Below are 11,020 nucleotides of genomic sequence, written 5' to 3' on the forward strand. Positions count from 1 at the left end.
TCTCCTGACTCACTTCATTAGGGGAGTGTTTCATTGCATCGAATTCAGCATGCCTATATATGCAAGTCCCTGCATTTAGGAGAGGAAACGCATTGTGGCATTTTGAGATGTACTTCATGACCTGATTTTTATGTGCTGGGACACTATGAACTGATGAGCAGGTCTGCACGAAATCAGAGCCCGCAGAAAGCTCAGCAGATTTCAAACAGAATGCAAAAGACTATCGTCTACAAAGTTCTACACATCCCTGTTTATTAAATATTTCCCTTCAAAATCAGAGTATGCAGTATGCATATTCTGTGTGAACCAACTGATGACCCAAGAAAATATATCAACTTTTGCATTATTTTGTTACATACAGATATTGAAAAATGGCTCATTCCTGTTCTGCATTAGTTGGGTTTTTATTTTTTAATTAATGTGCCTGTGTTGTGATTTCAGTATTTCCATAAAGGACTTTACCAGACTGTAAGAAATACAATATGCTCTGCTCAATAGTTTATTGTCTTGTCATTTACCCAGTGACAAGAAAATTAACAAAAGTCATTCCTCAGTGAAGTATTGAGAGTTAGCTTGCATTAGAGTGACACTTGAAGGTTATTTTTGGTATTTTTAACCACTTATTGAAATGTTCATTCTTAGTAAATGTATCAAATATGATAGAATGTGAGAGTGCAGGCAAACCAACTATAAACAACAACAAATCGCAGAATTCATTAAATCAACTGCTTACACTTACTGGCATTTGTGGTGTTGTTTTCCTCACCAAATATAATGTCACTTCCTTAAGTATGGCGTCATTAAGGGACATTCTATCCACCTTATTTTTAACATAAGAGCGAGCACAAAAAAAAGTTGTCACAGCCATTTGTAACTTGCATATGCAAGACTTCCGTTGTCATTCACCCAGTTATATTAGCTGTACAAAAACAGTCCGTTATGCTGTTTGATATTGCAAACTGGTATTTGTTATCATATGTGACCCTGGACCACAAAACCAGCCATAAGGGTCAATTTTCGGAAATTCATGAAAGATTAATAAATAAGCTTTTCATGGATGTATGGTTAGGATAGGACGATATTTGGCCGATATACAACAATTTGAAAATCTGGAATCTGAGGATGCAAAAAAAAAAAAAAAAATCAAAATATTGCGAAAATCGCAGTTAAAGTTGTCTAAATGAATTTCTTAGCATTTTAATTTATCATGATAATCATGAACACTTAGGTTTGTAGTGCAAATTGTTTTAACCAGAGTAATCAAATCATTTAAAATTGTTCACTAATTGTAATATTGCTATAAAGAAGAATATTTTTTTCTACTAACTTCTTATTTATTTTAATAATCTTAGAATTTCCATCTTTAAATGCTGTGATTCTACTATTTTATCCACCAAATTGATATTCTGCATAGTGGAAAGCGATGCTGAATGAACGCTATATGGGATATAGATATATGGTTCCTCACAGGCCAGTTTTGATAAGACGTGTCTTCGAGCCTGTCAACATCTCTATCTGTGATGCTCCTCTGCTGCATTTTGTTCCCATATTGAGACCCAATAAGCGACTCTTATTTCACCCTCCGGCAACACCACGCTGTGTCTGTGTTAGCGCCTGTCAGTCCCATCGCTCTCATGTAAAGCTGTGGCTTCTGTTTGTGCCTGAACCTGTAAATCAGTGGGAAGCCAGTCACTGCCGCTGTGCGCCGACATGACATCAGAAACGGGAACGTCTGCAGGCCGGCTCCATATGTCTCTGTCCAACTTAACGCGGTTGTATTTGCCTCTTATCTGAGATGTTCATGCTCGGATACCCCATAGATACAGTGGCTCCCCTCGCGCTGCTAACGGCTTTCCTTTTGTGGCGCGTCTCTTTTGTTTTTCCTGCTGTTGTGAGACTACAGTGTGCTTGTCTATTCACACGAAGAAGAGTAATATTGTGCCACCGTTGGTTAAGGTTCTCAGAGTCAGACAGTACAGTGAGTTTGCCTATGTAAATTCCCCTTTATGCAAATTCTGCCATTTGCCTTATCACAAAGCTGGCCAAGGGAGAGCCCCCTATTGAAGGGGGAGGAACTGCCTAAAGCTTTTCACAAAACTCTCTGCGAGGCATTAACAAAACACAAATGCAAATTTTTCATGGGTCTCAGCTGGAGAGTCCAAATGTGCCTCAGAATGTGCACAGTGGGCCGCCTTGTGTAAACAATATAAATAAATGCTCTTGATAAATGTTCTCACCACTGGTGAAACCGGCCTGTGACAACCACACAAAACTCAATACAGGACGGGAGCATCCAAGAAGGAAGCAATTAAATCCTGTGTCCCGCTGGGCGGATGGAAAGTCGCCCTTTACAATAAAAAGACAGGGAATGAAGAGGGAAGATACCACTAAATATAAATGCCATGGCAACCTCAAGCATCCTCAACACAATGTTTTCCCAATTGGATGGATGGCATTCCGAGACAGGCAGTATGAGATCTGTAAATATTCAATTTGAATGAATGTTCTACTCTAGCCATATAGTTTATTTACTCCATTACTGTACTTGCGTGCATTGTACTTTACCAAAGTATTTATATTTGGGAAAACATGTACTTTCTAAATTATAATATCAGACTTTTTGCTCTACTGTATTTGCCATAATTATACTGAAGTGAAGAGGAACAAGAAATAGCAGTCTGATTTGAATGAGCCATTCTTTTCATTAAACATGTTTGCAATTCGCGAATCATTGTAATAATTATGAATCAATGAATCAACGGATCAATGAATCAGTAAGTTGTTAACTACTACAATCGCATCATTGTAATAATGTAACTACTACAATCGCATCATTGTAATAATTATGAATTATTACAATGATGCGATTGTAGTAGTTAACAGCTTACTGATTCATTGATCCGCTTGGAGCGCCTCTCTAAAAAAATCACTGAACCGAACATATGATGCTTGTTTGTAATAATGATAGGTAGCAGGAGAATGGCAAATAGCAAACAGCAATAAAATAAATAAATAAATGGTAGTCAGTATAGATACTTGCATTCAAAGTATGATTCAGTCATTTTATCAAGCTCAAGTAGGATTTGTTTACTTGGTCCACCACTGTTCTTTCCCAATATGGAGATATTGAAATACCTAAAATGACTTAATATAATAAAATGTTATGCAAAATCAAATAATAACTGCAGTTATATTCCCTAAAGCTCTCTCTCTCTCTCTCCCTCACACACACACACACACACACACAGAGAACATCCAATATCCCCAGGTAGGACATGCTGTTTTCCTTGAGCAACCTTGGTTAAAATAGCGCTCATGTATCTTTCATTCAAATATTTTCCACTATACTGAAGATCACCTTGCTTCAAACAAAGACTCACTCATTCAGAACCTTAGGGGCAAAAAAGAAAGCAACGCTTTAGATGAAAAAAACCTCTTTACTCCTTCTATTCCTTCATTCTTTTTGGGCCTTTTGGCATGCATAGAAGACAGAGATATGCGATTGAGGACTTTTACTTCAATAGGACTAAAGTCTGTTTTAAAAATAATTTTCAGCATGCATTTTTCAGCAGGGGAGGCATGCCATAGACTGATGCCGTAAAGCAAGACAGCTTAGAGTAAGATTCATCTTGTTCATCCATGACCTTTGCTGCTGTGTGCTCTGATTTGCAGATATATTCGAACTGACATATAAAGTTCAGAGTCAACAATGCTGCAGAAGGATGCTCTTGAAGGATGAGGCAGGTATCATGATGCTGCATTAAACCAAAGTATATTATTCGGACTTTTGAGTTTGAGAAGCATTGACCAAGCAGAACGAATAGAAGGAAGTATAAAAAGGATTTTCTTGTAGCGAATGGATTTTCATGATTTATAACTTGAGCTATGAAGGAGTAAAAAAGTTATTGGAACTGATGGGTCTGGTTTTTTAGTGCCATTTCCGAGTTCTAGAAGTACCATGTTTGTGAGCATCAGTGCTTCTCATGCACTGCCTCATGGGAAAAAGTGACCGAATCAGCTTCTTTCACAGAGTAACCCTTAACACACTTTTGTACTCTGAAAACTGAAATCAGTGTTGTACTTCCTGTCGGACATGTTTTATCCTCCACTCAACAGATAGGTCTGCACTTAAGCCACATACAAAATAAAGTGCTTTTGGGAAGAGTTTAAACATTCATGATGTTAAGATGGAGGAAGCAAGAGGGGCATTAGCACGTTACAAACAGCCAGCTTTTGCACAGCAGTCACCGTGCTTTGAAAGAAGTGTGTGCGCGTGTGAGGCATCACACAATGGTTGATCAGCAAAGACGGCTTGGCAGTGCGGCCGCTTCATTTCCAATTACATGCTTTGCTGGCAAGGCAACCAGGTCACCCTCGGGAGACGACAAACGAAGTTACCTTCAGCTGCCTTGGGCAAGATTTGAATTCTCCCTACGTGCTCCTGTGCCCCTTCAGGCGGCAATTCACAAAGTGATTTGCTATTAGAGTGAGAGCCAGATGTCTAAAGTTTTAGTTCTGATTTAGTATTTTTATATACTTATCACATATCCACTACAGAAGATAAATAATCCTAACCCAATTTTATATTTAGAATTTATATATATTTTTATATGTTTTATTTTAGTAATACTGTAATACTTGTAATACTTTATTTTAATGTAATACTATTATTAACCTAATTGGGTCAAATTTCAGGTTTATATAATTCGTTCTTGTACAACTGATGTAAAAACAACAACTTTGCAGGTAACTTGCAATTTTATTTTTCAACCACAGAGAAGCTTTCTTTCTTCTGTAGAACATGAAAGAGGATATTTTGAGAAATGTTTTAGTACATTTTTGTCCATAAAACAGAGGTCAACAAAACTTTTTAGTTACCACCATTCTTAAAAATATCTTTATTTATGTTCCACACACTCTTAAAAATAAAGGTTCCAAAAGGGTTTTCGTAGTGATGGAATAGGACAGTGTTTCTCAATCCTGGTCCTGGGCGCCCCCCAGCACTGCACATTTTGTGTGTCTCCCTAATCAAACACACCTGATTCAACTCATTAGCTCATTAAAAGAAACTCCAGGACCTGAAATGGGTGTCAGATAAGGGAGACATACAAAATGTGCAGTGTTGGGGGGCGCTCAGGACCAGGGTTGAGAAACACTGGAATAGGAGAACCATTTTGGGTTCTAAAGAACCTTTTTTCTCAATTAAAGAATGTTGTGCAATGGAAAGTTCAACGGATGTTAAAGTTGCGTCATGGAGCCATCAATGCCAATAAAGAGCCTTTATTTATAAGGGCATAGAAGAAAGTCATTCATGTTTGGAATGATGTGAGGGTGAGTAAATTGTCAACAGAAATGTTCATTTTCGGTTGAATGATCCCTTTAACATAAATGTAGCCATTTAGACACAAGGGCATCAGTGAGGTCAGGTTCTGACACTAGGCTGGCGTTTACTAAAAATTTTGTCTGAGAAGATTTTATATACCCGTTAGCAGTGTGAGTGGTAGCAATAGCCAAACCTGTTAAGTAGGAGAGGGTGTTCACACTTTTGGACATGTAGCGTATGTCAAGTTATTTAGCTCACCCTAAAACCATCTATGAAGACCTTAAAAAGCATATATTCATTATTGAACAGCAAATAGAGAAAGACCAAAAGTATGCATTAGGCTTACATAGGGTGACCATACGTGCCATTTTCCCAGGACGCATCCTGGCCAGGATTTCTATATTGCCTAAAATATCTAGGTTTTGGCTTTGTTTGCGTGTGCAGACCGATCGGTGTATGACATCAAAGTACCATACAGACGGTTATGCTTTCGAAACGCTCTCGAGGTACTTTGATGTCAAACACTGATCGGTCTGAGCCGCACTGCTTTTAAGTCGAACACACCTAATATGTATGCGTAATTGCATCGCTTTGACCGTAGATCCCACCTTCTCACACGCCATGATTGGTCCATTATGTACAATACTTGCATGTTATTGGTCAAACTACTTTTCGATCATTACCTTCAGCAAGCATGAAAACAAAGCCAAAACAAATCCTGGCCAGGACACGTCCTGGGAAAATGGCACGTATGGTCACCCTAGGCTTACAAGTATCTTTTGATGCCCTAGAGTTCATTATTGTTACTTGTTAGCAACAAATGCAGGGCGGACCTAAAACAGAGCCCAGAGGCACTCCAGATTCAGGTAAAGTGTGGCTGTGTAGCTATACTTGTTACATTTGACAATCTATGTACATCATGCTGGATCTAAAGGAGAAATAACAAGCATCAAGAGGGCTGACGAAGCACATCCACCCATTTATGGCACTTTAGCTATGGTTACAGAACCAAACATACAAAGGATTTAATCCAGTATATGATTAGGCTTGTCACCGATTCTGCAGCTTGATGTGGTTTTTCAGTCTCTAATCCATGTTGTGGTCGTTCTATGACATGTAACACTAGGTATGACTTTGCTATTTGCACAGATTTATAGCTAAGAAAGCATAGATTTCTTATGGAACGTGTGGATAACTGCAATCTGTGAATTCGTATCCATCATTTATCTTGATGCCAAGCAGTGAAGCTTTCTAATCACAGGAGCGTTTGATTTCTTTCCCAGAGGTGGTGAGATTGCCTTACTCAGCAGTTTTTCCTCAAAGTTGTGGTTGGACCTGAACATTTTTGCTTAGCCTTCTTGGTGGAATACCACAGAAGTACTGGACTATAAAGCTCCACAGTACAAAACAGTCAGTGTAAAACAAACTGATTATGAGTCAAACCACATTTGTGGTCTGCAAGTAATTTGTGATTATTGTGCTTTTATCTTTTCTTGCTTAAAAATTGCAACCCAAATGTTTCCCAGATCTTCACAACAGGAACATCATGGCTTGCCTGCAATCGCTAATAAATACAAAAGATTACACATGAGTTGAGTGCATCAGCTGACATTCACTGACCTCCGCTTGAACTCTGCGGCAAGACATGAACCGTTGCTATTTAATGATGTTAATAATGTAACATGCATGCATGTATGTGTACATAACTGCATATGGTTAAAATAGGACTTCAGACGCATAAGGAAAGAGTACAGATGCATGCCAGGCAAAAGCAATAAGAATCTCCAATCAAACTCCAACAAAAACTACTACATTTTTTGGGAGCTGCAATGATTCAGAGAGAAAAATATAAAAAAGAAAATATAACTTTCTTGATCTCTTGATGGCTCCTTAATATGGAAGCACATTTCTGGCACATAAAAAAAGATCATGCTTTGGAAAATCATAATTATGACATAAAAGGCAAAATTATGGCGTGCTAAGTCATATTTATGAGAAGAGAAGTCAAAATTAAGTGTAAAACATCATAATTATGATAGAAAGTTATTACATAAAAATATAGAAACTACACAAAAACTCAGGTAATAAAAAGTAAACGATATTAGTCAAGATTAACATAAATGTCATAAGTCAATTATGAATACATAAGTCAATTATGAGCAAAATTATGATAGAAAGTCAAAATTATGGCATAAAGTTTTTTTTGTCATACTTGTTTCTTTTTGTAATAACTTGACTTTTCATTACATAATTTAAATTTGTCAACTTTTTTGTCATAATTTCGACATTTTATCTCATAATTATGACTTAGCATCTCATAATGACAAGTTTTTATGTCATAATTAAGACTTTTTATAATTTACCAATGCATGTTTTTTTTCTTATGTGGCAGAAATGGGCTTTCATACCTTTACCATTATTTTTACATTTAAAAAAAATTACTAAATAATAAAAATAAATACTTAAAATAAATGCAATGTTATATTTTCCCAAGATTTTCCTCTGGGGCATTTCCCTGTTTTCAGCAGGAGTTAAATTTGGCCTTCTGGTACCTTTGTTTATAATAGGTTAGGTTTATAATAATAATAATAATAATAATAATAGTTTCTTTGTCAACCCTTGGCGAAGGTCATATCTTGTCTAGGGCATCAGAATCACATTCAGATTTCATGGTTCATCCACTTCTGAAATCCCAATTTAACCCTTTATTAGCCGGTGCTCACGCAAAGATACAGTGACCAATACAGTGACCCTCAAACGTACACCACTGTTTCACCTTGTCAGTTCCCACAGGAGCAGAGGCACCTTGGTCCATGTCATCCATCACAGGTCACCTAAGAAGGTTGACATTTTTCCACTGGTTCCTCACAGATGTAGGGCAGTGCTGCCATTTCTGTTCTCAATCACAACCAGCGAAAGGAGAAATGTATTGATTTTTCTCTGCGTTTTCACAAATAACACACACTCCTAAAATGGGTCATTGAAGTTTGCACATTTCAGCTCCCTGTGTGTATGTTCCTCCATCATCTCAACTTTTAATCTATCCATCAAAAACAACACCACAGCCATAGATTTAAAACGTCACAAACATCTCTGAAGTGGGTTGAATAGGTTGGTTCTTGGTCATATTTCTTATTAGTAACATTGTGGAGAAGTTCATGGATGGTCTCACTTTGTCATGCAGAGGTGCTCCTCATGCACCCAGCTTCCAAAGTGTCTGATCAATAATACAAGCCAGTATCGATCAATCACTGGCTTTTAAAAACAGCTTTAAAAAAGCAAGCTGAGATGCATACAGAGTTCACAAGTTTAAAATCCATTCCTTTAGATCAATGGATTCTCAACTGGTTCATGACCCAGATTTTACATTGGACATTGACCTAACGCTTTGACAAGTGTTTCTCAAATTAAACATCAAAATATATACATTTTAACAAATTAATAATCTTATAATATTTTAAACAATTAACATTACCATGAACTAAAAATAAAATGACTGGCAGATTTTACACTGGACAATGACCAAACACTACCAAAATTGGCAATGTTCCCTAAATTAAATTAAACATTGAAATGTATTAATTTGAATGAATTACACTAATAATGGATTTAAAAAAAAACCTATGCAAAATATGATCCAAATTAATAATGCCATCTTAACTATGCATACGTAATGAATTGTTTTCCTACTGTTAAAGAAATCCAACACAAACTCCATATTAAAAGGACACAAGTCTTACTTTATTGACATCCTAAACTTTATTTTACAAAGGTAAGCTTTTCATCCCAACCTCAACGAAACAGATTTACAAAGAAATAAAAACATCTTTAAAAGGCCATAAAAAACAACATCCTGTCCTCTAGCAGCATCCGAACATCTGAACTTCCCAGAAATAAACCATTTTATGTTTACAGTAATCTCTCAGCCAAGCTATACACAGTACTGCTGACATGGTACACAAGTATACAAAGTACTGCCACATGGAGCCATTACTCTTTTTTTTTTTTTTTTTTAGTGCAGAAAAGGAAAATACTCTCATTAAAATAACAATCTTAGGTTAAATAAGCTTAAATAAGAGGGTGAAGGTACAAGACACTTTTCTGAGGTACTTTACACCAACAAGCAGAATTTGGCTTTTATATTAAGTGGTTTACAGGTGCTAGTCTGCATGTACTGGCCCACCCACACAAGTTCAACGGTTTAATGTCTGTTTGGGTAAAACAAAGCCAGTCAGCCGGCTAACGGATAAGAGCAGTGGACATGGATTTTGTAAGCACTCAGACAGTCATATGATTTAACGAAAACAACTGATGGAAGATCATTCTACCACCAATAACATCAGGCACACAAAAATTTTTTTTTTTTTTTTTTGAATACAACCAAATCACACTCAGTGCTCATCTTATTGAACAATTCTGTGATTACAGCATCAGCAAAATTATTGCTACAACATTTGTTTCAATGTGTTACTTACAAAAACAGGTATACAGTACACCTAGTCTTGGGGAGCTTCGGATACTAAGGAACGTTGCACCTGGCTGGTCTACATTTTGACAAATGATGGGGGTGGACAGCCACAAAGCCAGGAGTGAACTTGAGTTACGTCGGTAGCTTGAAGATGTTAAGCCCAAGGAACCAAATATTTTAGAAAGAAATCACGGCTTATTGCATTACATTCACTTTCACGATCACCACGTGTTCGTACCCTTCAAATGGTCATAAACGATTACATTTTTCCCTTCCAGCCCTTATCACATACCTTATTTAATTTCTTACTCTCCCTTTTCTCATTCACATTCTCATGTCCTGCCAACTATGACTTAGTTTTTTTAGTGTGTTAGCATATTAGCTCTGCACACGTTCACATTCAAATGCTGAAATTTCTCCCCTAACATCTTTTTTACAGTATGCTGGACTACTTATCCTTGGGTTATGTCGTTTGCGAAGCACAACAAGGGGAAGTCATGGACTACTTCAGCTCAAGGTTTCTTGTCCATTGTGTTCAGAAACAATTCAGTAAATCTCCTCAGCTGCGTGGCTGCTGTCTGGCTCTCTTCATGCAGTCGAAGGTTGTCTTGTCGAAGGTGTTGAACTTGTTCTTGGAGCATAGCCTTGTCTTCTTGCTCCTTTGGAGGATAATAACAAAGCATGTGGTTACAAATAACTACCTTGAGGTGAATGCTGCTAACAGTGCGTGTTCAGCTATGTTAAGGATTGTTGAAGCATTATGTTTGCCCATTAAAGGCCTGTTATTATGTTTGGGACTCTTACCTTCCTTAGGTCATACTGCAGCTGTCGGAGAATGAGCTCCAGCTGGTTAACCTTCCCAGTGAGCAAAGCAGGAGAACCTTCCCTGTGTAGATAATAGACAGACAGGAACAATTAGACACAGAGGCACACACATGAACAAATAGATGTGCATACAGACATAGACAAATACATAGACGGATAGAGAGATAGATAGACAGGCAGAACGACAGATAGATAAATAGATAGATGGATGGATGTATGGATGAATGAATTGCCAAATGTATGAATGGACAGATGCACGGCCAGATAGAACAGAATGATAGATAGAATGATAGAATGACAGACAGACAGATATTAGATGTATAAAATGATAGAATGACAGATAGATAAAATGAACACTTGAATGATCACAGACAGACAGACAGACAGATAGACAGATAGATAGA

General features: G+C 37.3%; 1 protein-coding gene across 2 annotated transcripts in view; it reads right to left on the bottom strand.

The window, feature by feature from the left end:
• Positions 1 to 9,042: 9,042 nt before the first annotated feature.
• The window catches only part of LOC107751109 (signal-induced proliferation-associated 1-like protein 2), a 36,434-nt gene continuing 34,456 nt past the window's right edge, over positions 9,043 to 11,020 (bottom strand). For both annotated transcript variants that reach the window (XM_016566712.1, XM_016566711.1), the window contains 2 exons: positions 10,596 to 10,677; positions 9,043 to 10,450 (listed from right to left, as the gene is read on the bottom strand). In XM_016566712.1, the coding sequence (XP_016422198.1) occupies positions 10,304 to 10,450; positions 10,596 to 10,677 (229 nt within the window). In that variant the 3' untranslated portion in view covers positions 9,043 to 10,303. The remainder of the gene's footprint in view (positions 10,451 to 10,595; positions 10,678 to 11,020) is intronic.

The sequence above is a fragment of the Sinocyclocheilus rhinocerous genome, unplaced genomic scaffold (assembly GCF_001515625.1).
Source record: "Sinocyclocheilus rhinocerous isolate Xijiao unplaced genomic scaffold, SAMN03320098_v1.1 scaffold1413, whole genome shotgun sequence".
Classification (NCBI taxonomy): Eukaryota; Metazoa; Chordata; class Actinopteri; order Cypriniformes; family Cyprinidae; genus Sinocyclocheilus; species Sinocyclocheilus rhinocerous.